The sequence below is a fragment of the Peromyscus californicus genome, unplaced genomic scaffold, assembly GCF_007827085.1.
Source record: "Peromyscus californicus insignis strain IS unplaced genomic scaffold, ASM782708v3 Scaffold_7__1_contigs__length_154581171, whole genome shotgun sequence".
Lineage (NCBI taxonomy): Eukaryota > Metazoa > Chordata > Mammalia > Rodentia > Cricetidae > Peromyscus > Peromyscus californicus.
In genome coordinates this window covers 67,019,955-67,047,896 of record NW_026294595.1, presented here as the reverse complement: position 1 = coordinate 67,047,896, position 27,942 = coordinate 67,019,955, and the positions used below count along the sequence as shown (strand labels likewise).

At 49.5% G+C, this 27,942-nt stretch overlaps 2 protein-coding genes across 4 annotated transcripts in view; one reads left to right on the top strand and one right to left on the bottom strand.

Moving 5' to 3' along the window:
• Cstpp1 (centriolar satellite-associated tubulin polyglutamylase complex regulator 1) overlaps window positions 1-13,088 on the top strand; it is a 162,696-nt gene extending 149,608 nt beyond the window's left edge. The window contains 6 exon segments of the mRNA XM_052726637.1: window positions 6,236-6,321; window positions 8,489-8,684; window positions 9,285-9,291; window positions 9,293-9,395; window positions 12,090-12,153; window positions 12,386-13,088. Coding sequence (XP_052582597.1) covers window positions 6,236-6,321; window positions 8,489-8,684; window positions 9,285-9,291; window positions 9,293-9,395; window positions 12,090-12,153; window positions 12,386-12,560 — 631 coding nt within the window. The 3' untranslated portion in view covers window positions 12,561-13,088.
• A 1,313-nt stretch (window positions 13,089-14,401) lies between these two features.
• On the bottom strand, window positions 14,402-27,934 carry Arfgap2 (ADP ribosylation factor GTPase activating protein 2). 3 transcript variants are annotated; one of them, XM_052726633.1, is made up of 17 exons: window positions 27,756-27,934; window positions 27,471-27,589; window positions 26,852-26,924; window positions 26,021-26,152; window positions 25,858-25,938; window positions 24,850-24,931; window positions 24,563-24,619; window positions 23,937-23,978; window positions 23,551-23,603; window positions 22,977-23,113; window positions 22,758-22,889; window positions 17,966-18,094; window positions 17,752-17,886; window positions 16,475-16,601; window positions 16,250-16,343; window positions 16,016-16,134; window positions 14,402-15,566 (listed from the first exon to the last, which is right to left on the bottom strand). In XM_052726633.1, the coding sequence occupies exons 1-17, from the start codon at window positions 27,825-27,827 to the stop codon at window positions 15,546-15,548; spliced, it is 1,605 nt and encodes a 534-aa protein (XP_052582593.1). In that variant the 5' UTR covers window positions 27,828-27,934; the 3' UTR covers window positions 14,402-15,545. The 3 variants fall into 3 exon arrangements, with proteins under 3 accessions (XP_052582593.1, XP_052582595.1, XP_052582596.1); XM_052726635.1 differs by lacking the exon at window positions 23,937-23,978 and having other exon boundaries at window positions 23,551-23,630; window positions 27,756-27,932; XM_052726636.1 differs by lacking the exon at window positions 23,937-23,978 and having other exon boundaries at window positions 27,756-27,930.
• Between the last annotated feature and the right edge of the window lie 8 nt (window positions 27,935-27,942).

The window sequence follows — 27,942 nt, the reverse complement described above, 5'->3', positions numbered from 1 at the left end:
TCCCAGCAGCATGCTCCCTGACCTTGGGGTTAGGTCCTCACATGGTTTTATCACTGTCCTGTTCTCACAGCCCTGACATTAAAACAGTCTGCCAGGGTGCACTGTTAGCACAAACCAACTTGGGGACGTGCTTTAGCCGTCCCAATAAAGAACACTAGTCACACGACCTCTCCAAAGAAGTTTAGTCATGTAAAGCAGCTCTTCTTTTGGGCTTTGGCTAAGAGTTGGTTCCCCCCAAAAGTGGGCTAGAAACTAAATAGCCAGCTTCCGGCTGGCAGCCTCTGCCTGGCTTGGGAGCTGGCAGCATTCACTTCCACCCAGCCACTTTTATTTGCTATTTTAGGCTCTTCCAGCACCTTAACCCAGAGAGGCTCCATCTGTTGACAGCATTCACACCACTCTTGAGCTTATGAGCCCTTGGGCAAAGTACATCCTCAGATTGCATTATTCAGTGTCCTTTGCTATAGGAACCATGGTCAGCTCTTATATATGGAGAAACTGAGACACAGATAGAACTGAGACTTGATCTCTGAGTCATCAAACCCAGAATGTCAGGGAAAAGGGACCAGCTCATGCCACTAGACCAGGGGTGCAGAGGAGCTTGGCGCTTCAGTGAGTTTGGACTGGAAGCTTGGCACCCACCTACCTCCCAACCAGCCAGCTTGTCCCAGCTGTTGGAAGTCAGTGAGCAAGAAAGCAGCCAACCCCCGGGACCAGCTCGGACCCTGCCAACTCCGCTTTCTTCATCCCAGTTGCCTGCCCCGGACTCCACCCTCCACATGGTTCTGCTCAGAGCCAGCCTGAACCAGAGTGCCTGTATTTCTCCCCAGAGGCCTGCTCTCTAGCCCGGAGGCATCGCCTGCAAGGATCCCTCCATGATCCAATAGATTTGTACAGACTCTTGTTGGCAGCGGTTCCCTGCTGGCTCCACTTCAAAGCCAGGGTGGCCAGGCTTCTCCAGGTGTCAGAGCAGCTGGCATGTTAGCAAAAGGCCTCTGGCAGGGTGGGGTGCTGAGCCAACTGCTGTCCACTGGAAAGCAACACATGTGGATGACCTTGTTTCAAGGAAGGTTCTGGAAGAGTTCGGGGGTGATGGATTGGAGTTCAAGATGAGGGGTTATCTGTGGGGATGGACAACCCAGGTTGTCCCTGTCTGGGAAGACAAAGGCAGGGTGATAGCTTCCTGCCTGCCTTTCCCACAGTTCTGCTGGAGTTGAGAGCAAGAAGAGTATGCTCGAATGTTCATGGGTCAGAGCATTTGTTTGGAGATGGACAGGACTACATGTGGTGTTTGTCTCTGTTTTGTTTTGCCTTGATTTAATTTGTTTTGTTTGAGACAGAGTCTCATTATGTAGACCATGCTGGCCTTGAACTAACAATCCCATTGCCTCAGCCTCCAGAGTGCTAGGATTACAGACACATACCACCACACTTGTCTTTATAGGGTAGGCTTTGTTTTATTTATTATTATTATTATTTATTTATTTATTTATTTATTTTTTGGTTTTTTGAGGCAGGGTTTCTCTATGTAGTTTTGCGCCTTTCCTGGAACTCACTTTGTAGACCAGGCTGGCCTCAAACTCACAGAGATCCACCTGCCTCTGCCTCCCGAGTGCTAGGATTAAAGGCGTGCGCCACCACCACGTGGCTTAGTTTTATTTTATGAGCGTTTGGCCTACATGTATGTATGTGTACCACATGCATACTTGGTGGCAGTGGAGGTCAGAAGAGGGCATCAGATCCCCTGGAAATGGAGTTACAGATAGTTGTGAACTGCCATGGGGTGCTGGGAACCGAACCCAGGCCCTCTGCAGAGCAACAAGTGTTCTTAACCACTGAGCTATCTTTCCAATGCCTTAATTTTCAAAATAAAAAAGATATTTTTCTATTTTTAAAATGAAGAGGCTAGAGAGATGGCTTGGCAGTTAAAAGTATGTATTGTTCTTACAGTTAAAGGTATGTATTGTTCTTGCAGAGGGCCCAAGTTCAGTTTCCAGAAACCACACCAGGCAGCTAATAGCACACATGTAGCTCTAGCTCCAAGGGATCTGATCCCTCTGACATCCACAGACTCTCCTCCCCCTCTCTCTCCCTCCCTCCCTCCGTGTCTGTCTGTCTGTCTGTCTCTCTCTCTCTCTCTCTCACACACACACACACACACACACACACACACATATATTCCCACAGATAACTCCCTCACTCTCTCATCTTGAACTCCAATCCATCACCTCTTCCAGAACCTTCCTTGAAACAAGGTCATCCACATGTGCTGCATTCCTGACCCAGGTATCAGTTTCAGCCAAGTAAATGGCAGGAACAGTCAAGCACAGTAGGCTACCCTGCCGCCACTGAGGCTCCACTCTGCCACCACACTGTGCCATCTTCAAGGAGGGGTTGGTCTCTATTCCTTAGCAGTGCCCATGTCTATGGAGGGAGCGGCCATCTCCTACTGAGTATCACGACCACCCTTAGGTCTCTCATGTTGTCCAAAAGAAAGGATCAAGAAATGTTTCTGGCTGGGTGGTGGTGGCACACACCTTTAATCCCAGCACTCGGGAAGCAGAAGCGGCTGGATCTCTGAGTTTGAGGCCAGTCTGGTCTACAGAGTGAGTTCTAGGACAGCCAGGGCTACACAGAGAAAGCCCTGTCTTAGGAGGAGGAGAAGGAGAACAGGAGGAAGTGGTGTTTCTGGCACAAGCATGACCAGTGATTCAAATGTAAGCCCAGTTCTTGGAATCCCAGAAGTGCTGACCACAGACTGCAGAAAGACCCAAGGGCCAGATTTCCACGTCCAGCACTGCTTCTGTGAGCAGCACACAGATAAGCTCGTACTCCCAGGGACTTTGCCCCTGACCAGGTGACAGGCACACATTCCTGATCCACAAAGTTGAAAGTGCTGCTCTCGGCCAATTCTTCTCTGCTGAGACTGTTGAAGGTGTTCCCTCCTAGAGTAGCAAGGCCATCCTGAAAAGAGCAGCAAGTTCCTGGGGCAGATAGAACGGGAAGGGGTGGGGGCTGTGGCCAGGATGCCAAAGAAGTAAATAATATGCATCTGAACCATTGTCTCTCTGGCTGCCGGCAGGTCAGCAGTCCCAGCAGCTAACTACACAGCAGGGTGGATGTTGGGTTAACGCACAGCTTGTGTGCATTTAAAAAAAAAAAAAAAAAAAGCTGTACTTAAATAAAACCTGAAACTTAACACAATAAAATAAATAAAAGGAGGCTAACATTCTAATCAAGAATGGCCTCTCAGGTTAGAGGGACGCTCAGTAATTAAGAGTGTTTGAGCTTTTCCAGAAGACCTGGCTTTGGTTCTCAGCACCCAGTTACAACTGGGTGTAACTCCGATGCTCAGGCACCTGTACTCACATGCACATACCTACACATAGACACACAAAACTGAAAATAAAATCTTTTTTAAAAAATCCTCTGACAGAAAGCTGAGCCAGTTCTGAGGTGAGGGCAGAGTATAGAGTTTTGCCCTGTATATAGTCTTGGGTTAGGAGGGCATTTCCTACAGTCCAGAGAGGTGCTGGCAGAGTCTGTTTGGAGCCTCTGGGAAGCAGAGTCGGCCTCAGGAGCATGCTGATGGGAGAGAAATGCAAAGAGAGGTAACTTCTAGAATTAGCAGTTGTTGTGATGATGATTGCACAATGTTCTCAGTATACTAAAACACTGAGTTATATATTTGTAATGGGTTGATTTTACGGTATTTTAATTGCATCACAATATAATGACTAATAAAGATACAAATCAACTGCGACTATCAACATGAGCCCTACGATCCAGGTTAATGACAGAGGCGGCACCACCCAAGGTTTCCCGGGGTGAGGCTCAGCCCAGTGCTCCTGAAGTCACTTGCTTTTGGCCGCTAGGGTGCTTGGCCATCCAGGAGTAGAGCAGCAGGGACCTGTCCCTTCTCTCCTCCTGAGGTGACCTTTCCTCCCTGGGTTTTCCTGGTGGAGGCCTTCCGCCCCTGCACGGATCTTCACTAACCCAGACCTTGTCTCTACTCCCTCCCGTCCCCCACCCCATGTCTCAGGCAGGCTCGCTCAGTGCCCTCGTTCTCTCTCCTCTCTTTCTCTCTCTCTCCCCCTCTCCCCGCTCTGCCTCTCCCCTCCCCCCCTCTTTCTCCCCCTCCCTCAGGTTGTGTGAAATCCCGGGAGCCCTTTGGATCCGGGCTTGGTTAGTTCCCGGGCACTGACGAGGGACCGCAGCGCCCTCCCGTGGCCGCTTGCAGCATTGCCGCTTCCCACGCTGGCCCCGTTTCTTCCAGCTGGTAGTGGAGGCAGCTTTCCTTCTCCCCAAGAGATACATAAGGAACAGTTAAAGCTCTAAGATACACACGGGAAAGAATATAAATGAGCCCAGAAGCTAATGTATAAGCTAATACTAGTGTTTCTGGTGTGTCTTTTTTTTTTTTTTGGTTTTTTGGAGACAGGGTTTCTCTGTGTAGTACTGGCTGTCCTGGAACTCACTCACTTTGTAGACCAGGCTGGCCTCGAACTGTCAGAGATCTGCCTGCCTCTGCCTCCCAAGTGCTGGAATTAAAGGCGTGCGCCACCACTGCCTGGCTTTTAGTGTGTCTTATTATTTTTAGAAAGGGTCTCTAAGTAGCTCTGGCTGTCTTGGAACTCTACATAGACCAGGCTGGTGCTGGCCTTGAACTCACAGAGCTGCCTCTGCCTCTGCAGTGCTGGGATCTAAGGCATGCACTTGGCTTCTTCCTCCTTTTGAAAGAAGCAGTGTGACCTAATGGAAACACTCAGCCTTTGGTGTCGTACAAACTCACAAGTTACGTGTGTACTTGAGTAAGCTGACTCCTGTGGGATCGAAGACCCTCGGGTACAGAAGGAAGTAACAAGTCCAACATCTGGTGCTATGGGATGGAGTTTAATGAAGGTAGTTAAATACTATGTGTAGTGTCCACTGTGGAGCAGGGTGCTCAGTAAACCAATCCTGTCTCTACTATTGTTATCACAGCTCCTAGGACCCTCTTCTGTCCTCAGGAATATAGACCTAACCCTAACCCCTAGCACCTAACTCTAACCCTAATCCTAGCCCTGCTTTGCACAATTCTAAGACAAGGGTACTTTCTGCTCAAAGAGCATTCCCCATAAAGTTCCCTCTAGAGTAAATACCACTGACTCTCAAGCTGATTCACTTCCAGTTTGGAGACCCTCTGATTCAGTGAAATAGAGATTTAGAAAAATACCCCAAAGCAAAACTAAACAATTTAAAATAGGAAGAGAGAGAGAGAGAGAGAGAGAGAGAGAGAGAGAGAGAGAGAGAGAAAGAGAAAGAAAGAAAGAAAGAAAGAAAGAAAGAAAGAAAGAAAGAAAGAAAGAAAGAAAGAAAAGAAAGAAAAATAAAGCCAGAAGGGCCCTGTCAGAAACAGATTGGAGGCCCAGCTCACTCCAGTGGAGGAGTCTGGCACTCTGCCTGGCACACGGCTAGAGCCCAGCAAGTGCTAACTTCCTTCTCTTCCTGTCCCCCTTCAGCTACATCCCTGAGCAGAGTATGGCCATGGCCTTGGTGTGATCTCTTTACCAGTCAAATGGTTTCTCCTTGAGGGTGCCCAGCAGGAAGAGCGGGGACGGGTACTTGCAGTGGCCTCCACACTAGCTGATGTATGTTCTCTGACCCTCTCAAGTGCAGAAGTGCCCACTCCCCCCTGCCCCCAATCTACCTTCCATGTCCCAGAGTGGAGGTGCCTGTCTCTGTTCTGGCCATTTGGTAGCTTATTAAATCTCAGCACCACTTGCCAAGACCCCTTTAAACCTCTTGGCTGTTCTTTTTTGCCTTTTCTGATGAGCGGTATTTATTCGGAACTAAATGGTCTTCACTGCAGAATGGAAGGATTTACTGCTTAAGGATATGAAAAGAAGTCTTGGCTGCATTACAATCGCACCCTGTCTTTGCTGCCTCCAGCCCACTCTGCCCATGCTCCATTGACTGGTGCCACTGAGACTGACCTGGGAGCCTGCCCTGGGAGCAGTGTGCTCAGCTCACTTCAGTAGCGGAGTTCAGTTGATGGAGAAGTGAGGTGATTCTAAGAGGAACTTGCTGCTTTGGGACCCTTTTCCCAAATATGCTGCAGCCCCAAGGGAGACTGGAGGCCTAGAAACAACGTGTTTGTGCATTATCTTTGTCTGTCAGCTTGGCCTTTTCTCTCCTCGAAGGCACACACATGTAACATACTCTCGTCTCTCGTCCTCTCCCTCTTTCCCCTCAGGATCGTGCTCATGGATGATGCCATGGACTGTTTGATGTCTTTCTCAGATTTCCTCTTTGCCTTCCAGATCCAGTTTTATTATTCAGGTAAGAATGTTCCAGGCCCCATGTGGCTTTTGTCAGGGACCATGCCTCCCTTTCTCCCCCTCTTTTCCATCTGTGTGCCTGGCACACACATTTCCCTTCCCCACTTCCTCTAGGGGTATGCTACATCACGCCCCACCAACAGGATGTCTGACTTACACTGGTGGTCACATTATTCAATCTGCTGAGCCTACTTCCTCAGTCTCCTGAAGATACTGAAAAACACTTCTTCCAGTCAGTAGTACAAAAAAAGCCATTTAAGTGATTACAGCAGTAAGAGCATCAATAGCATTCACTTATTAAAACCTTACTGCTTCCCAGGTGCGCACTAAGGACTTTAATCTGTTTGCTAGTCCTAAGAGATAAGCTTGCATAGTTAGAACTCAGACCTGCACTCTTAGTCACTCCCTTAGCCCTTGACCATGTGTGGCACACCTTTTACCATACTCATAGTTTTTAATAAGCACACACCAAACCAGAAACAATGGTACATGACTGTAGTTCAAGCTACTAAAGAGACAGGCACAAGGGTCACTTTAGTCTAGGTGATCAAGGCTACCATGGCAACATAATGAGACCACATCTCTAAAAGACACACACACACACATACACACACACACACACACACACACACATACACACGCACTCACACACGCACTCACACGCACACACACACACACACACACACACGCACTCACACACGCGCACACACACACACACACCCAGCTCTATCGCACTTCCACTCTGCTTCCCAGTTCATGTCAGTTGCACCCTTAAGCCCCTTCTGACTTAACAAATGGAATAAAAATAGATAAATAAATATAAATGTATACAACTCATATACCAAACTGAATTTGGGGTTTAGAAATTGCTGTATCTATAAAGAAACTTGGTTAAAGTGTGCTTTTCCAGTAAAAAAGAAAGCTGTCTTTGGAGCCTGGAAATAGCCTTCTTGCCAGCCAGTGCCCCAGTCAGCTTTGGCCTCACTTAGGTGTCACATTCTGTTTACTTGATTGCAGCCCAAGGGCTGTCCAGGCAGGAGCTAGAACCCGGGCTCACACCACCTGCTCCGGGCAGCACCAGCATCTGTCCCACTTCTCGGAAGCTCTTAGACCTCAGCGAAGGAGCAGCCATCTTTGGGAGAATTCCTGTCCTCTAACATGCACACACAGAGGAGAGAGAGGAGGAAGGGAGAAGGAGAAGAGGGGGAGAGGGGGGAGAGAGAGAGAGAGGGAGGGAGGGAGGGAGAGAGAGGGAGGGAGAGAGAGAGAGGGAGGGAGAGAGAGAGAGGGAGGGAGGGAGGGAGAGAGAGAGAGGGAGGGAGAGAGAGAGAGGGAGGGAGAGAGAGAGGAGGGAGGGAGAGAGAGGGAGGGAGGGAGGGAGAGAGAGGGAGGGAGAGAGAGAGGGAGGGAGGGAGGGAGGGAGGGAGGGAGAGAGAGAGAGAGAGGGAGGGAGGGAGGGAGGGAGGGAGGGAGGGAGGGAGGGAGAGCGCAGGCCTAAGTCATTGTCTACTAACAGTGGTGTGACTACAAAGCTTGGGAAACAGCTTCAAATGATTACTAAATTAGCAGTCTGCAGGGCCCTCTCCTCCTCAGTGGTGTTTCTTTTTCCTTCCTTTCTTCCAAGGTATTTGAGTACACTGAAAGAGGCCCAGTCTGGGCAGTATCAAAGAGACTTCCTGCAGCCCCCAACACGCTTTCATGAAGCAGATGGCCTCATGAAATGGGGCTAACCAGTGAGAATGTACATGTGTTCACTTTTCAAAAGAAACAGCAGAGTTATAGCATTTAACATGTACCAGCACAGTATTAGGCACTGGGACAGGAGACATCAGTAGGGCATGACCCCTGCCATTGTTCAAGATTCTTACATTCCAGCAAGGAGACAGATAAGCAAATAGTTACATAGCAGACTTGTCGTTGGGTAAATGAGTTGAAAGGCTAGGGTGCTCTGCAGGTCTGCAGTGGGGGCCCATCTAGTCTAGGAACCGCCCCAGGTGAAGCACACACGAGTGTCACGTCTCATGAGGGCAACAGTCCATCACCTCAGGTATTTTCACATCTGCACGGAGGCTGGACAGAACTGAGCTATCAGAGAAGGGGGGACACCGTGAAGAGATGAAATATGACCTCCTTGCCTAAACTGTACCTTCCCATCCCTATGGTACCAGAGTTTTTGGACAGTGTGGCTGCCATCTATCAGGACTTGCTGTCAGGGAAGAACCCCAACACAGTGATTGTGCCAACATCATCCAGTGGGCAGCATCGCCAGCGACCCGTCTTGGGTGATGCCGGTATGCTGGACGGAGTGGAGGCATCACTGTTCTATCAGCGCCTGGAAAACCTGTGTGACCGGCACAAGTACAGGTGGGACACGGCAAAGGCCCCGCCCACCTCAGCCACCCCCCACCCCCCACCCAGGGGGCTCGGGCTGCTGGTCTGGGAACAAGTCTCTAGCAATGTATTTTGATTGGCTCAGGGTTTCCAAATTTGAAAACATGGCCATTTGCCTCCAAAGCAGGTGACTCACAAAGGAGCACTTTCACCAGGAAAAACTAGCTGTAGGTGACTTTCTTACTAGGGGAAGACGAGCCTTGCCTTCTTCAAAAGGAAACATTTACTGTTCCAAACCTTTCCACAGAAAGGGAAGGTGAAACTGAGGCACAGAGGCCCCTTAGGGATAGCCTCCAGGCAAGGAGCTGTCTGTCACCAGTGGCTGTGTCCTCTTGCCCTCTCATCTAGGTTCCCTGTAAAAGCTTTGGTTATGGGGCTGGGGTGTGGCAGAGCACATGCCGAGCATGTTCCATCTCTAAGCTCACCAACTGAATAGCACTGAGCATACCAGCCCTGTGTGTCTGCAGTCTGGGCCTTGCTCCTGCCATGGTCTCCTAGCTTTTGAGTGTCCTGGAGGAGTGGATGAAAAGATGCACTTAGGCTTGAATCTGGCCTCTGCATTTTCCCTTCTAGCTGTCCACCCCCCAGCGCTTGTCAAAGAGATCCTGAGCAATGTCCAGAGGCTCACTTTCTATGGATTCCTTGTGGCCCTCTCAAAGCATCATGGAATCAACCAAGCACTGGGTAAGTAGAGCTCCTGTGACCTCTGGCTCCTCCCAGCACAGGTAGCAGCTGGCTTCTGTCGGCAGACGTGGCCCTTACAGGGGTAGGAGTCTCCGATTCCCCGGCCGGCCTAGAAGCTACAATGAGCATAATCCAAAACTGCCAGCCCTAGGAGGTCCCTCACATTCCCATGTGACTGACAACTTTCTGCCCTGCCCCAACATGAATGAGCTGCTGCTCTGCTCCCTGGCATAGGCCTGGCCAGCCCCTCCCTAGAGAATCTCTGGTTCTGTTCTAGGGAGTGGCCTGCAGGTTGGGCAGACGCGGGGCTATTTACCCAGTAGTTCTGGAGATTATATATCAAAGTGACCTGAATCCAATTTAGAAACAGGGCAAAGGTGTGTCTGGGAAAAAAATCTGATAAATCTGAAAAAGAGAGGAGAAAAAAAAGTGGCGACTGGCCCGGTTTTACTGCCTATCATTTTTCTTCTCACTGGCGGGCCTCCACCCACCGCACTCCTCCCCGGCCACTCTCCCAGGGAGGCCGGCGGGCCGCTCTTGCTGGAGGTTTCTTATCTTTTGTTGTTTTAAACAGGGTCTCACTGCATAGCTCTGTGTACCTAGAATGTACCACGTAGACCAGGCTGGCCTTGAACTGCCTGCCTCTGCTTCCCAAGTGCTGGAACTAAAGGTGTGTGCCACAAACCTAGATCCTGGAGGAGGGTAAAGGATTTATGATTTCATCTTTGCTCAGGAGGATCTCCTTGTGTGATTAGATCCAGGATTCTGAGTCTCAGAGAGACACAAGGCATGCCTCCTTCTTGTGGCAGTTGAGGGGATGGGATCAAGAGAAGGACAATTAACATTTGCTAAATGCCCAGCACAGTGTGAGCCAGAAGCTGTGCTGGGACCTTTATGCTTATTTCTGTGGACACACATCTGCCAGTGTTCTAGAGGAGACAGGCGAGCTAAACATGCATGCTACCCAGACGGGAGTCAGGGACCTGCTCAAGTAAGATTCATCAACGGGGTCGCCGGCTGGACTGGGGCTAGAAAAGAGGCCAACTGGGAACCAGTGGCGACTCTCCAGGTATCACAGTCCTGGGAACTGACCACTTTTCTAACAGTGATAGCTGCTAGGAAGAAAAGAAAAAGCTACTTAGCAACAACCACAGCCTGCACTAACCTCCTCCCCTCTCTGCTCTTAAAAAAGAACCTTCAAAGCTGGGAAGTGGTGGCGCACGCCTTTAATCCCAGCACTTGGGAGGCAGAGCTAGACGGATCTCTGTGAGTTCGAGGCCAGCCTGGGCTACCAAGTGAGTTCCAGGAAAGGCGCAAAGCTACACAGAGAAACCCTGTCTCGAAAAAAAAAACCAAAAAAAAAAAAAAAAAAAAAAACCTTCAAAGCCGGGCGATGGTGGCACATGCCTTTAGTTCCAGCACTGGAGGGGCGGAGGCAGGCAGTTCAGCCAGGTCTACAGAGTGAGTTTCAGGACAGCCAGGACTACAGAGAGAAACCCTGTCTTTAAAAAAAAAATCCCTTCATTTCAATCTCCAGTTCTGAGGATAAAAAGGACCCTCACACAATTTATTTCTAACTACTAATTAATGACTAATGTGTAGAATAGGTAGCAACAGAAGGCAGCACATGTTAAAAATAGGAACTTGGAAATAGCCTGCTTGAAAATTTGTGGAAGAGGGGCTGGAGAGATGGCTGAGAGGTTAAGAGCACTGACTTCTCTTCCAGAGGTCCTGAGTTCAGTTCCCAGCACCCACATGGTGGCTCACAATCATCTGTAATGAGATCTAGCACCCTCTTCTGTACATAATAAGTCTTAAAAAAAAAAAAGTTTGTGGAAGAAATCTCTGTCCCCACAAAATGATCTGAGGCATAACCTGAAGGTGTAATAGTCAGAAGGGGGCCAGTGCTGGCTACTGGTGAGTCTCTCTGAAGCCCAGCACCACAGTCTGCCTAGAGACTAAACTGCCATTAAGCCCTGTTCCTTCAACAATTTACTGGTGAGAATCTCCCTCTCTGCAAATTTCAGTCTCACCTTCCTACTCATTATGGAGGTGGGTTTTTGTTGTTGTTGGGGTTTTTTCCCTAGCTAGGAAAAAAAAATCTGATTATTCTGAAAAAGAGCAAAGAAAATTTCATTGGAGGAAGCACCCAAGACTCTTCATACACTTCCCAATAGCATCACCAACCTATGTATGCCTTTATGGCTAAGGAAACCAATCAGACAGATGCTAGTACCAGACCTCAGGATGGGACTGATTTCCTCCTCTCTAGAAGCAGCAATTTTAACATGTTTCCACATATCCTACGTTTGAGGGGATGGGATTAAGGGAAGGGCAATTGCATACATTGGCTATTTTCTACCCTTTGGATTTAGCCTAGACCATAATCTTTCAGCTCAGCACTTGGGGCCTCAGGAACTGAACACCCAGTGCTGGTCACAAAGCACATCCGATCTTGGAAGGGGGTTAATCACCTGTATGGGGATATCTCCTTAGCTGTCACTTTTGCCCCGAGTAAGGGAGGGAAAGTGAGACTCACTAAATGTATAAAGTAGCAGCTGACTTCCTGTTCCACATAGACTAACCTTCCCTGATGAACAAGTTGTCAGACATGAAGGCGAGGGACAGAGCATCTGCTCCCTTGCAGGGCCCTCATGTTGTTTTGTGACTTCACCCCAAACCCCTATCTTCTAGGAGCTTTGCCAGACAAAGGAGACCTGATGCATGACCCAGCCATGGATGAGGAGCTGGAGCGGCTGTAAGTGTCAAGTGGGAAGATGCTGCCCTCTTGTGGAAGCCAGATCTGTTAGCGGGGACTGTGGCCACTGCAGGTGACACAGCACCTGTTTTTAATACCCCATGTTGGTCAGTGAAAGGGCTTGGGGCCAGCCGAGAACAAAGGTACCCTACGTCCTTGGGGGTCTGCTCCAGTGCATGGAGGCGCTGGCCTCTGAATAGGAGACTCAAACTCTGGGCTTTTCCTTCTTCAGGCTGGTCCAGGTCCCAGGCCTGATCAACTCCATCCCTGCCACTTCTGAGGCCAGCTGCCTGCCTTCCCGAACCCCTCCCCGGGTTGGTTCCCCATGGAAACCCCTCCATCGCTCCCGCAAACTGGATGCCGAGAGCGATGGCTCCACTGAAGAGACCGATGAGTCCGAGACCTGAATCTGAGGCCCCGCTGTGGCCGGGACCTTGCTCCCACCCTGCTCTTGCTGCCCTCACCAGACTTCTCCAGCATCACTGTGCCGCCCTCTGCTGGAGAGAAGCGTGAATAACCGCCCTCCAGATAGTTCAGTAACCCCAGAAATCCCGTAATTCATGCTCTCAGCTTTTGACAACCTGCTGTGCCCTAAGCTGAAGGCCACGTCATCTCTGGGAAGGGTTTTGGCGTTTAGCCTTTTGTTGGCAGTCTGCTTCTGCTTTAAGTACAGTGTCTTCTCAGCCAGCCACGACCCTCCTAGTGAGGATCATTTCCCACAAGAGGAACATGAATTAGTAATGCAGGGTCTTCATGGTCAAGGGTGACTCCTGAGAGCACGTACTGGGAATATCAACCGTGGCCTTCTGCTGGAGAAATCAGCCACTAGCTGGAATAAGAGGGAGGATGGCAAGAATTTCACTTTCAAAGTCGGCTTCAAGTTTGTATCAAATAGTCCAATCTGTGAAATGAATAAAGTCCCTTGTCTCTGGTAAGCAATGAGTCTAAAGCCAGTAGGCTAAGGGGAGGGTAAGGGCAAGTGACTGGGGGCTTTTCTAACTGACGGGAGGTGGAGCCAGGGGGCCACTGGAGCAGGGAGACCTGCCTCTGCAGACAGAGGACCTGGCGGCCATTCAAAGCAGAGGCACAACCGAAATGGCCTTCAGCAGCCTCTCAGGACCTTCAGTCAGGTTCTACCACTTGTGAGACCCTGGCCACAAGAACTAGAGCTGCACGGCCTTTCCCAGGGGCTGTGAAGACCTGCTCCCAGGTCAGGGCAGTAGTGCACACATGCACAAAGCAGGCCTAAGGTTTTGGAGCAGAGACTGGGTAACTGGAGAGGTGATCTTCACCTTTCTTGAATGAGGTAGATCCTCTGCAAAATAAAATTCATGCAGGACTCATGGCAGAGCAGGCTGCCTGCCCCAAGTAAAGCCAATGTCACCACTTATTGAACACGTACTTTCCCTCCATCCCTCCTTACCAAGACCTGCCAGGGGAGGATTATAAGTGCCTTCCAGAAAGCCCTGCAGTGCCAAGCATGAGTGAGTTCCTGAAAGGTTTCTCAAATTCTGGTGGGTAGCAGAACCACAGGGAAGTTTGGGACAGTGCCAATTACCAAGCTGGAGTCCTACTGTGCCAATTTGGGGTTGGAAACAGAAATCTCTATTTCACCAACACCCCAGGTCATTCCAAAGCACTGGAAATCACTGGTTTAGAACTCCATGGCTCCCTTTACCTGTCCTTTCTAACCTGCATGTCCCAGTGATTTAGAACTGTACAGTGCTGAGGAGTTCTAAAGACAAAGTGGCCCTGTAAGGAAAGGGGTTTACACACAGCATCTCTAAGTTTGAATCTCTAAAATGCTTTTTCAGGCCAGGCATTTTAGTGCATGCCTGTCATTCCAGGGCCAGGGCCAGGGCCAAGACGAGGATTACAAGTACAAGGCCAGTCTAGGCTGTGGAGACACTGTCTAGAACCAAACAGAAACAGCTCCGTTGAGAAACAGGCCCCAGTCTGCCTCCTGTCATGAGGTGCAAAACCGCTGAGGATGCAGACAAACTCAAGGGCCAACTAACACCACCTCTTTCCTCCACGTGCAACAGGGTGGTGAGGTCGAGGCTGTATCGGACCCCGCGGCAGCACAGGGGCAAGGAGCCAGGGGCCTTTGGCTTTCAGAGAAGAGACAAGCTGGAGGCCCCGGAGAGAGTGCCCTCAGCTTTGGCACCGACGCCCAATCCATATCCGTGGGAGCCCAGCGAGTGAGCGAAGGGCCACACTGGGCAGGGAGGCAGGATGGAGAGGACACTGACCCACAGGCCCCGTGGGGGCTTTATTCTGACACCACTTTGTTTCAATACAAACAGTGCTGAAAGAAAGTCATGTCCCTCTGGGGAGGGTGAGGGAAGAGTGGTCTGTGGTGTTCGGGAGCCCAACCTGCAATCCACAGGTAGGGTTGGGCCCAGACTGCCAGCGCGGCAGGGGGATGGCACCAAGGGTGACACAGTGCGTGGGCCAGCTGCCAGAGTGCGGGGCCTGCAGCGCAGGTCCTCCAGCTCTCGCTGACTGGTGGGCTGCTGTCCAGGACCCCTAACCCAGAATGATGCAGAGGACAAAAGCTGAGCTCCAGGGGCTTCCTTCTTTCAGAGCCTCAGCTTCCTCAGCCAGTAGCAAGCTCACAGCATCCAGGGAGGACCCAGATGAGACCCACCATGGGTGCCAAGCAGGACACAAAAGGATAGAATCTCAAGCATAGACAGAGGGTGCTATGACCCACAGTAACGGTAGATAAGGGCTCTCAGACACCTAGGCAGAAGTCAGCCTCCAAGTACAGTGGTGACGAAGATTGCTCAGGCCTCCAGGCTGATCCCAAATAAACCCTTTAGGTGCCAAGCAAAAGTTCTAGCCCTTAGTGAGTTACCAGGGTCCTTCTCCTAACCCATCCTCCCCTGGAACCCAGAAGAGGCCGCTGACAGTACCAGCAGTGGCAAGTCCAGAACTTCTCCCTGAGGGCTGATACAGCACAACTCTTGCTAGGCCTCCCCTGTCTCCAGGAGACAAGGCCCAGACCACCTACAAGGATCCTAGAGCCCGCAAAAGCCTTACGCCTTCCCCACTCGGGGAAGAACTAGACCCATGAAGCCATCCTGATGGAACTCCTCCCCTCACTCCCAGTGCAGCAGGCTAAGTAGCAGCAGCTTTGGGGCAGGACTGGAAGAAAAAGCACGAGCATGGAGAGGAGAGTGTGAGGGGTGAGGGCAAGGACTCAATGCACAGGCAAAGGACAAGGGCTGATGCTGACCATTCCCCTCGCCTAAGATCCTCCAAAGCCACTCAACTCACACACCATACACAGAAAGTCAACAAATCCCCGATCCACAAGGCAGGCACCCCTGGCCTGGGAATCAGGGTTCTTGCTGTCACCACCACAGGCCTGAGCCATGGAGCCTGGATCAGTAGGAGCCATAGCGATCCTGAGTAGGGAGAAGGAAAACACAGTCAGAGTCTCTAATCTGCAGCAACCCCTCAGTAATCACAGTGCCTCCCCTGCATACCCCACAGCGGAGTAAGGCTAGCAGCTGCAGGGGCTGGGGACCCCCATGTTGAGAGTATGCGATGGACTCTGGGGTGAAAGCCACCTGGGTACTAATGAAAAGGGAACTCCTGCCCGAGCTCACAGAACCAGGAGGGAAGAGAGATAGCAGAAGTAACAAGCTTGGCCAAATCACCTTAGGGGAAGGCTCAGCCCAAATACAGGGATGGAAAATTGCCCTGCCAAGAAAAGCAAGCGCTCTCTCTACAGCGGCCGGCCGGTGGCTGCAGCAGTGTCGGGGTACAGCAGTGTCGGGGTACAGCAGAAGGCAAACCTCCAAGCATTTGTTTCACATGTCTTCCCAGGCCCAGCAGCCCAGCATGAGCTCACCTGTAAAGAATTCATCACACCATTGGCCAGCACAGCCATCTTGCCAGCCACAGACTTGACACCTTGCTTAAACTGGGCAATGTCAGCGGTAGGAAGTACGTTCCCCAGAGATACAGTTCCTGTAAAAGCAAGGGAAGGGGTGACCAAGAACCCCACAAGAAGCCCTTCCCAGCTACAGGGCCTTCAGCTATGCTCACAGGCCTCACTGGGTGCCGACCATACACTGGGGCCTACCTCCTCCATGAGCTCCATCCACGTCCCCAAAAAGGTCTGAAGAGCTGATGGCACTGCTGCCCGAGAGCTGCTGTAGCCGAGACCTGGCTTCATACTGTGTTGGAGAAAAGGCAAGGTCTAGGCAATCTTCTGACTGATGCCAACCTCCCTAATACTATATCCTAAGGACAGCAGCGAAGCAGTCAGGCTGCTGCCTGCTGCTACCAAGTACACAACTTCACTAACCTCAGAATCCACCTCTCGACCAAAGAACATGTCAGATGAGATGGCCTTGGCTCCTGCAAACTTCTGACGGGCTTCACTGGATTCAAGACCTGAGCTCCGGCTCTCCACTTCCCTCCGGCTCGTGGTTCTGTGGGCCAGTGCAGAACATCTCTGTCCCTTCCCATTACCACCAGGGGAAGCAGAGTTCAGAGACCAAAAGCCACACCACAGCTTTCTAGCCATGGAAACCATGTCTATCCTGTGACTCTGGAATTCAGGAACCTTTCCCTAGTGAGTATCCTCCAAAAGAATAGCAAGAGTCCTCTCCCCTTTCTTCCCCGAAGCCAAGGCACAAAGAGCCTCAGTTCCCTCCAGTAGATGGAGTGAGAACACAGTTCGGAGGGCTTAGACTCCACAGACTGTGGCTCCCTGAGGTACAGAAGACCCCACCATTACTGCTACCATGCAGTCCTACTCAGCATCTGAAGTGACAGTCTGTGTGCCTGCCTTACGTCCACTCTCCTGCCATGACTATTCAGTGCTGGGATCACTCTCTCAGAATCATGCTAATGTGGAATGAAGGGCCATGCACTCCACTAACAACACAGGCTCTAGGCTGGGGGTTTTACAACCCAGTGAAGTTATTACTGATGTCCTGTTTTACAAATGGATAATCTATGGTAACCTGCCAACAAAACATTGTTTTTTGAACAACGGAATAAGGTTTGTTTTGTTTTGTTTTGTTTTTTAAAATAAAGGCCGAGGGGCTGGAGAGATGGCTCAGTATTGAGAGCACTGTCTGCTCTTCCAGAGGACCCAGGTTCAATTCCCAGCACCCACATCGCAGCTCACACCTGTCTGTACCTCCAGTTCCAGGGTTTCTGACACCATCACACAGACGTACATGGAGGCAAAACACCAATGAATATAAAATAAAAATAATTAAAAAAAAAAAAAAAAGGGGTCTAGCAGGTGGAAAACGTGGGTCAATCTAATACTAATTGCAGTCAATCAAAACATGAAGGCTAAAGGCATATAGCCTTTGGAAGGCACATCAGAACTGAAACAGAAAAGCAGGCCCCTCCCACCATAAAATAAATCCCAAGTTAAAAAAGCTCCCAGGCTGGTTGTGATAAGCACAGCCCTGTCTAATGAATGGTCACTGGCTATCTGTGGTTATTTACATTTGCTAAACTTACATTAAAAAACATTAGAAATCCAGTTTCTCAGCTGTACTCAACACTGAACATCTCCATCCCTGCACCAAGTTCTGCACAGCACTGCCCTGCCCACACTACCTTTCTGAAATAGGCCGGATGCTGGAGATGGTTACTTCGGGTTCCTTCTCTTCTACCCTGTCCATACCCCAGGCTGTATCTGAATCCCAGTGGGAACCAAAAGTTTCTCCCAAGGAAAAGGGGTTGTCCTTGTACCTAGGGAGACAGCAGAGTAGCTCAGAGAAACCTGAGTAGGAACACAACAGGCAAGTCTATGCCCCAGCAACAGCCTTACTTTGGGGGTCCGGAGGCGAAAGTTCCAACATCATCAAACAAGTCAAGCTGTGAACGGGAAGATTTTGCACTCAGCGGGGTTTCCTGCTCAATCACCTGCATCTCGGACAGCACAGAGTGGGAGATGGAGCTGTAGAGAAAGCACAGCAGGCCAAAGGCTGGAAAGAAGCATCAACTGTTCACTTCCCAAGAGCAACAAGCAGGCTGATGGGTCTGTTTCCCCAAACACAGTCTAGCTTCCTGTCTGTGCACTGCACTGGGCCAGTCCAGGCAGAGGACTGCTGTGAACTGTTTGTAGTGACCTGGGAGCATACTCAGAAATGTTAACATACTGGCTTTGTTCTCTCAAACAGCTTTTCCCTGGACAATGGCTATTGGTTGCCATCTTAATAATGCATACCAAATGATGAGTGCTCACTCTCCATTCTTCCCTCTTTGGTTTTGATTTTTTTTTTTTTTTTTTTTTTTTTTTTTTTTTTTTTTTCGAGACAGGGTTTCTCTGTGTAGCTTTGCGCCTTTCCTGGAACTCACTTGGTAGTCCAGGCTGGCCTCGAACTCACAGAGATCCGCCTGGCTCTGCCTCCCGAGTGCTGGGATTAAAGGCGTGCGCCACCACCGCCCGGCCGATTTGTTTTTTCTAAGGACTCTGGCTAGGTGACCCAGAGTCTCCTCCCTCAACCTCTCCAGTATTGGGATTACAGGCATGAGCCACCATGCCCAGCTCCATCGCCATCCTTACTTGAAGACTTATTGCACCACAGACTATATCCTTCCTGAGACAGATGTACACAGCACAAAGCAGAGGATGAAAACACCCAGATGATCCTCATGGAATCACAGCGAGTCCTTAATCATGTTATCTCTTAAAAAACAAAAGGGATGAAGAGGAAGAAAAAGGAAAAAGGAGGAAGGGCATGTCCTAGTACAAGGTCTGGCCCATGCATCAAGACCTGGATCTTCCAGTGCTTCCTAGAGTGGGCAGGCAGGATAGCCCAGTGCCTCATTCCTGTCAGGATCCACTTCAGTCACACAAACTCACTAAAACATACAGCTTCCAAATGGAAGAACTCCAAAGAGTGAGTATTTTGCAACTGGACTTTAAATAAAGTAGATTAGATTTAAGTAAGAGATTCTGCTTTACTGTGAAAAAAAAAAGAAGAGGAGGAGGAGGAGGAGGAAGAAGAAGAAGAAGAAAATACAGGGGCTGGAGAGAAGGCTCAGAAGTTAGGAGCACTGGCTTCTTTCCCATGTTTATTCCTAGCGCCCACATGGCAGCTCCCAACCATCTCAAATGCTCTCTATGGTGCAGACATACGTGCATTCAAAACACCCATAAACATAAGAAAATAAATTTAAAAAGAAAACACATCCAGGTGTGGTGACATGTGATTGTGATCTCAACACTCAAGAGGAAGGTTATCCTTGGCTATGTTGCTACCTTAAGGCCAGCCTGAGCTATATAAGACTATCCAAGTGAGTTCCAGGACAGGCTCCAAAGCTACGCAGAGAAACCCTGTCTCGAAAAACCAAAAAAAAAAAAAAAAAAAAAAAAGACTATCCAAAGAAACCAAACCCAAACCGAGCCTGTTTTAGGCCAGCCAGGACTACACAGCGAGACCCTGTGTTAAAGTAACAACAACAGCAGCGGCAAAGGCTCATTCCCTAGGAAACAGTAGGAGAGAACTGACCTCAACAAGTTGTTCTCTGACCTCCACATGTGTGCCACAGTACATGGGGGTCCACCACATATACAAATACAAAGAAATTAGTAAATAAAAATGCCATTTTAGTGCCGGGCGGTGGTGGCGCACGCCTTTAATCCCAGCACTCGGGAGGCAGAGGCAGGCGGATCTCTGTGAGTTCGAGGCCAGCCTGGGCTACCAAGTGAGTCCCAGGAAAGGCGCAAAGCTACACAGAGAAACCCTGTATTGAAAAAAAAAAAGAAAAAGAAAAAAAAATGCCATTTTACAAAATTTAGTCAGTGCTGGTAAGACTGCTCAGGGGGTAGAAGCATCCACTGCCAAGCCTGGCGGCCTGAGACCCACATAGTGAAAGAAGACTGACTCACAAGGGTTGTTCCCCGACTTCCACCACACACACTGTGGCATGCACACACCCACACACATAGAAAACAAGTAAATTAATAATTAAAAACACCAAAACAACCTTACACACTAATTTTTAAAAAACCACCGTCAAAACTAATACGGTGGCACACTGGAAATCAAGGCAGGAGGATCAGGGCTTCAGGTGTCTCCTTGGCTACATAACAAACTGGAAACCAGCTGAGGACACATGAAACAAAAACAAACAAATAAAACCCATATGCACTTACATCATACTCGGACAGACACCCACACATGCATGCACTTCACTAATCAGCTGTGATTAAACTAACAGCATACAGACTGGAAGGGACTAAAGTAATACCAAGTACATGTTCTGAAAGATTAAGTTAAAATAATCAGGCTTTTCTCCTTTCAGAGGAAAAGAACCTAGAGGTAAATAATACTGAATTTAGCAGGGTGGTGGCTCAGTCTTTAATCCCAGCACTCAGGAGACAGAGGCATGTACATTACTGTAAGTTCAAAGCCAGCCTGGTCTACAAGGTGAGTTCCAGGACAGCCAGGGCTACATAGAGAAACCTTGAGCCAAAACAACCAACCAACCACAATTGAATTTGGAATCAAAAGGCAATCCACCTGTCAACTGCTGCGTTTACAGCTCTGAGGAAGCTGCGTAGGGTCTCAATTTCCCCATCTGTACAGAAGTACCCAGACCTCCTCCCTATGACTACTACGTCTAATAAATTTCTCATGACAACAAGCCCAAGCCTCTTAAGAAGAGGCGCCAAGGCACTGGCTAACGGCAGGCACATTCTAGTCAATGGAGGAGCCGAGACACCGGCTAACGGCAGGCACATTCTAGTCAATGGAGGAGCCGAGGCACCGGCTAACGGCAGGCACATTCTAGTCAATGGAGGAGCCAAGGCACAGGCTAACTGCAGGCACATTCTAGTCAATGGCACCAGTAACTACTCCTTTTTATTATTATTCTTTTCTTCTTTCTCTTTTGAAACAGGGTCTCTCAGAGCCTAATCTGACTTTGATTCCTATGTAGTCAAGGGAACTCCTGAACTCCTGAACCTACTGCTTCCATCGCCCGAGTTCTAGGATTGCTGATGTATGCCACTGTGCCTGGCAGATAAATTTTTAGCCCAGATTATCCTCAAACTTGCTATATAGCCATGAATGACCTTGAACCTCTGATCTTCCTGTCTCAATTGCTGGGATTACAGACTTGTACCAACATACCAGTTTTATGTAGTACTGGAGACTGAACCCAGGGTTTCATGCGTGCAAAACAAGCCCCCAACTGAGCTACATTCACAGCCCCCAGATATTCTAATTTTTAAAAGATAAAAGTCTAGCCAGGTGGTGGTGCATGCCTTTAATCCAGCACTCGGGAGGGAGGCAGAGGCAGGTGGATCTCTGAGTTGAGGCCAGCCTGGTCTACAGAGCAAGTTCCAGGCCAGCCAGGACTACATACAGAGAAACACTGTCTCAAAAAACAAAAAACAAACAAGATAAAAATCTATTACTATCTTTAATTCCAGGAATTGGGAGGTAGAGGCAAAATGATTTCTGTGAATTTGAGGTCAGCCAGAAATACACAGTAAGACCATCTCAAAACAACAACAATGGGCTGGAGAGATGGCTCAGAGGTTAAGAGCACTGGCTGCTCTTCCAGAGGTCCTGAGTTCAATTCCCAGCAACCACATGGTGGCTCACAACCATCTGTAATGAGAGATCTGGTGCCCTCTTCTGGCCTGCAGGGATACATGCTGTATACATAATAAATAAATAAATCTTAAAAAAAAAATGTTAAAAAAAAAAAAAGGGTGCCTGCAAAAAAAATAAAATAAAATAAAAAAATTAAAAAAAAAAAAAACAAAAAAAATACTATTACTGAAACCTCTGAATATTATTAACTCAAAATGCTTCAGAGAGCTGATCTGCCTTTTTTTTTTTTTTTTTTGGTTTTTCGAGACAGGGTTTCTCTGTGTAGCTTTGCGCCTTTTCCTGGAACTCACTTGGTAGCCCAGGCTGGCCTCGAACTCAGAGATCCGCCTGGCTCTGCCTCCCGAGTGCTGGGATTAAAGGCGTGCGCCACCACCGTCCGGCTGATCTGCCTTTTTTAAAGCAAAGCACAGGAATATAAACCCAGTAGTTCTGAAACAAAGGGTCGTGGCTCACACCTTTAATCCCAGCACTTAGGAGGCTGAGGCAGGCAGATTTCTGGGAGTTTGAGGCCAGCCTGGTCTACAGAGTGAGTTCCAGAACAGCCAGGGCTTCACAGAGAAACTTTGTCTTGAAAACGAGAAAACAAAAGGACTCCTCAACCCAGAGGCATCTGAAATGTGTGGGGTCATTTGAGGTATTACAGTATCTGGTATGACAAATGGCATTTAGTGGGCAAGGACTAAGGAGGCAAAAAGCCAAGATTCTCAGAAGGTCTTGAAAAAAAAAAAAAAGAACTGTCCAGCCATGAAGCAGCCTCCTCAGTAAGTGCTATCCTAGCATGGAGTGAAACAGCACCTGATCCTGTTCATCCAAACAACTAACATATGTATGGACCAACCACTGTGCTAGGTGCCTTAAGACAACAAAACCCTCTCTCTCTCCAGCCTCAGAGGAAGCCTAAGCAAGTTCTCTTGACTTGTTGGGTAGGGCCTATCCGGGCTCCCAGAAAAACAATGCCATTTCTCTGACACACCAGGGCCCGAGCCTCACCTTCGGGACACCAAGCCCATGCCCAGCCTTTCAGCCTGCTCTCGCTTCTTTCCTTCAAGGTTCTGTAGCTTTTTCTCTTCCTTTTTGCGATCAATCTGGAGCTCCTGGTAGGCCAGACGCATGGAGGCAACCCTGGAGGGAATGAACAGTCAGAGGCTGCCATCCATGCCACCTGCCCCCAACCCCACACAAGCCAAGGGCACCATAGCAATCACGCACATCGACTCTTCTGCCTGTTTCTTGGCATCAGCTGCCTGCTGCTCCCGGAGCTTCTCTGCCACCTGGGCCTGCCGCTCAATCTCAGTAAAGCTCTGGTTGTTCACCCTCTGAGCTCCCAAGCCTTTCTTGGCACCCAGCTGAAGAGAAAACCATGTGATGTGGGGTTCTGCCAGCCAGTCTCTTCAGCTCCCTCCCCGGTATGGTCACTGTAGTCATACCCCAGGGAAGGGGGTCCTCCTTCTTCGGGTCCAGTGAACATGGCTAAGACAACAGTGACCGTGCTAGAGCTGGTTCGGAGGAGCTTCACACAACCCCCGCACACGTCTCGGGAATGAGGACAGAAGTTAATGCTGACTGGAGCCTGCTGTGTGCCAAGCACTCTAAGTACTAGATGTGCTTGATCTTGCTTACTGCCCAGAGTCCCCTTAAGATGGGTATCTTTAAATCCCTTCCATAAACAAGGTTCAGACAAGTTAGAACCTTGGCCAGTCACAGAGCTAGCCAGTACATGGGCAAACAAAGGAGTCCAACTCCAGCTCACAACCACCCTCCAATACTGCCTCTCCCCACCTACCCCTTTCTTAGCTGCTGCTGGCTTCTTCTTGCCAATAATGGAGCTTTTCAGTTCTGTGTGAGGAAGAGGGTGGGCATGAGCTAGGACAAAGGAAGGTCAGAGAACAGGGCTCAGTCCACACCATGCGGCTTCACAGCAAGAGCATCTAAAAAGAATTGCTTCAGATGGGCAGGCAAAACTGCCACCATCAGTTCCAACCAAGACAGACAAGGTTAGGAGAGCTTGCTGACGCCCAAAAAGTAGCAGTAAGAGCCCAGACCCGAAGCACCAAAAACAAAGTACCCAAACCAAGGTGAAACTGTTGAGTAGGGGAGCTGCTGAACAGCCTCAGATCCCAGAGCAGGGAGCGGGCAAGCAGGGGATAGGCTTCCCAAAGCACTGGTTACCTCTGGCAGAAGAGGCCCCTTTAGCTGACAGATACATGGACTCTGGAGGAGAAACAGACTTGTGGCTAACAAGGGCCCACCCCAGAAGTTTCATAAAGCTCCCAAACCCAGAGGCCTATACAGAGCCTCTTTCAAAGCTATGCCAAGCCTTCTCACAAAATCACCAGGATCATCACTCCACTGGCTTCCTGCCCCAACCCCCAAGAGTCAACAGAACAAACCAAGGTCAGCAAAGGGACTGTTTACCCTAGCAAGTCTGACGGCCACTGACGAGTAGGAAAGGGCTGAACTTTGGAAGAACAGTGCTGCTTCTAGCCACGAGCAGCTCAAAGCTATCAGCACACCTCAGGAAACGGACAAAACAGGCCAACCCCGCCCAACACCAGCAATGGGTGTCCAATCCCATGCCAGCCTTCCATACTTTGGCTAGATCCACCCTCACACTCAAAATGACGGCCATCCAGGCTTGTCAGCTCAAAGACGCTGAAGTCAGTGTGGCAGTTCCCACCCAACAGGGGTCCGTGCTCAGACTCCTGTGCTTAGTTCACACGACTGGGCAGCAGAGATTCAGAATATACTTGATGCTCACTCTCTCCCAGCCTCCCCGTATCTGCCAGCTGTCATACCCAGAGAGGCTTGGGGTGAGGTTCCAAGGAGGTCGGTGTTAGGGCCATGTTCAGGTTCTGTGAATTCAATGACAGAAGTTACACTAAGGAGGTAGTAAGAGTCCATTGGCATTCCTCTGCTTTCCACCGAAAGATATGTGCCCACCCTTCCTCCAAGGACTAAAATGAATCCCATTCCTCGAAAGGACACAGGGAAACCTCCCAACTTGTATGTCCTTGGTCAAGTGTCCTAAACCCTAGTCCTTCTCTAGACCCAGGCCCTTGGTTGAGATCTGGGCTGAACTCACGTGCCAGGCTACTGCTCTCTGAAGGTAGGGCTGGTTGCTGGGTCCCTGAAGGCTCAGTGGCTGCTGTATCCCAGACAGAGGCCTAAAAAGGAAGCCAGATCCCAGAAACCTCAGTGAGCCCTCCTAAGAAGCTACACCTACCTGTGGGTAGGAAGCATTGCTCCCAGCAATGAGATAAGACTGGAGGTTAGCAATTGTAGTCACCAGGGAAGAAAAGTGCAGGAAAATAGCATCTTCAACTTACAGCCGAGCCAATCTCTTAGTTGATTAAGCATTAACAACTCTTACATACCAACCATGTACCAGGCACAATCCAAGGGTGCTCACAGATATAACAAGTTCAGTTAGTCACGACAGGCCCTATGAAGTAGCTATGTCGTCATTTTAGAAACTGAGGTTTTGCTGGGTTAAGTGACTGGGCCACATCAAAGGAATACCAAGCAGAGATGCTGAGATGTGACCTGAGACTCTGATTCAATGCCCATTGCCAACAGAGTGGAAACCTCTCTTAAGGTGGGTCACAGGAGAGGGAATCCTCACTGTCTCCAACTTCTGTTCATTTTTGGAAAATCTACAAGTTGTTTAGGGTCCCTGAGACCTCTTGAGCTTTCAAAATGTTCTCTACCACCAGGATCCATTTCTAAAGAGGATTACATTGTACTCTCATAAATAGGAGGAAGAAACTTCTGGGTCTACCCAGTAGGCAGTAATTAGCAATTCTGAACCACAGATAGTCTCTGAGATATGGTACCTAAAAAAAGAAATTATGTCATGATCACAAAAGGTGTAGCCTTGCAGGTGGTGGTGGCGCACGCCTTTAATCCCAGCACTCAGGAGGCAGAGGCAGGTGGATCTCTGTGAGTTCGAGGCCAGCCTGGTCTCCAAAGCGAGTTCCAGGAAAGGCGCAAAGCTACACAGAGAAACCCTGTCTTGAAAAACCAAAAAAAAAAAAGGTGTAGCCTTGGCAAGGAAAGCATTTATCAAAGAAAATGACCCCGTGGTACTCACCTGAGTATGCTCTGTAAAGAAATCGGAGTCTTTCTTCTCTGGAGAGTGACTAGGAGCACTGTTCATATTGTCTATCCAAAGCTGGAAAGAAGGAGACACTGTAAAACTCAGGGCTGTTAACACCCCCTACCCCATCACCCCTAAGCCGGGAACAAGCACTCACATCAGTGCCATGCCTAGCCAGAGCTGCACTCCCTAACTGCCGGATCTTCTCTCGGTACATCTGGGCAGCTCGGCTATTATATTTGGTGTTAGCATCATTGGCCACACATCCATGTTGGCGGAAAAAAGCAGTCTGAGAGCAAAAAAAGAATGTGGCATGTATGTACAAGTAGTCTCAACAAAGAAAACTGTATTTACACTACAGGAGACACTACTAAACAGTTGGGTTATTATTTATACAGGATACACACTACTGATCCCAACAGGTTTTCATAGAGGTAAAGGTCTTCTAAAATTACTTAAAAACAACAACAACAACACTTTAATTTTCATTATTGTGTGTGCACCACAGAATGTGTGTGGAGGTCAAAGGACAACTCTGTGGAGTTGACTCTCTCCTTCCACCTTTATGTGAGTTTCCTGAATTGAACTCAGGTTGCCAGGCTCACACAGTAAACACCTTCACTCATTAATCCACATCTCCCTTCCCTACTCCAAAAAAAAAAAAAACCACCATGCCAACTCCCACCCTCTGAGACAAGGAATGAAGTTTAGGAGACTGAGGAAAGTATGCAATTCCCACGGCAGCTATCCTCCCTCCAGGAGCCCACAAAACCTCAACTGACTGTGGAGACTCCACTCCACTGGGCTTTTCCCAGGAGCACCTGTCCAGGTCAGTTGGTATTTAAGCCTCTTTGAAAGAAGCTGTGTATGGTGGTGTTAGAGCTGAGAACTCTCTGAACAGATAAAACAAACTCACTCCTAGAAATCATAGAAAAGTTAAGTACCTAGGCAAAAGAGTGGGGGTGGAGGGAGATAAAAGAAGCTTTACCGCATTGGCATTACCGCCGACCTGCATACATCTCAGTTGCAACCAGCTCCAGTTCGAATCCAACTCTGTGGACCTGCGCACAAGGACTGTGTGTCACCTACCCATTGACACCAAAACTTGCTTCCCTGTCAAGTCTACACCTGTCATTAGGCCAGGCTTCTGTGGGTGTCCAGGAAACCATCAGTCACTGTCTCATTTCCTCCTCTCTTCCCTGAGTTTGAAATCTTTGCTCTTCATCTAATCCAAAGGGGACCAATTATTTCTGAGAAGGAGATCCGAAAGGAGGTCGACTTCTCAGGAATGCAGGCACTCTTTTCTAAGGGTGGTCAGATCGCACTGGAGACCTACTGCCAATCTATCTGCAATAACAAGGTCAATGCAGCTAACTTCTCCCCTACACTCATGCTGAGTCTCAGGTTAACCGTGAGGAGAGGGGGTGTTTGATCCAGACTTGATGGCTGCAAGCCCACAGAGGCGGATCCCCCCGCAGTAGGCTAACAGAACTCCTGCCAGGAGGTATCCAAACACCGAATTCCGAAAGGTTCAGGGGGAGACGTTCTCTCCCCCTTGCTGACCACTCAGCCCCTGTGGAAGCATAGCACCCTCACACAGAACCTACCTGATAAAGCTGAGATGGACACCCAGGGAGCGATGCACTCCGGAGCAGTCAATACACAAAAATACACCATACGTGATGCTGGCCCAACTCGGACTCTTGGCGCCACAATCGAAACAAGCCTAGGTGGAGAGGCGACAAGTGAATGGTTAGGGCCCAGAGTCGAGGCCCAGCACTAGAAGCTACAAGAAAGCCTCCCACCTCCGTCCCCGCCCTCCCTCGGGCCCCAGGGGACAAGAGACGTCTTCTCCGCCGGCGTCAGGACCCGTGCCCCTCCGTCTCAAGCACCTTGTTGGTCGGAATTGCACGAAGCCTCTTAAACAGAGTCTGGATTTCGGTCTTGCTCGGCTCCGCCGCCATTTTCTCTCCTTCCCAGACACAACCGCGACCGACAGGTCCCGCCGCGGGCCAATCCGCGGCGGAGAAGGCGGGCTAACCGCGCTGGCCAAGCCGGTGCCCGGACCCGCCTACGAGT

Excerpts from the sequence above, each read along its gene's own strand:
- Arfgap2 (XM_052726633.1), bottom strand. The coding sequence starts at position 27,827 with ATGGCGGCGGAGCCGAGCAAGACCGAAATCCAGACTCTGTTTAAGAGG. Across the intron at positions 26,153-26,851 it reads TCGGCGGTAATGCCAATGCG|ACTGCTTTTTTCCGCCAACA; the intron begins GTAAAGCTTCTT and ends TTTTGCTCTCAG. Across the intron at positions 15,567-16,015 it reads GTGTGATGAATTCTTTACAG|GATCGCTATGGCTCCTACTG; the intron begins GTGAGCTCATGC and ends CTCCCTACTCAG.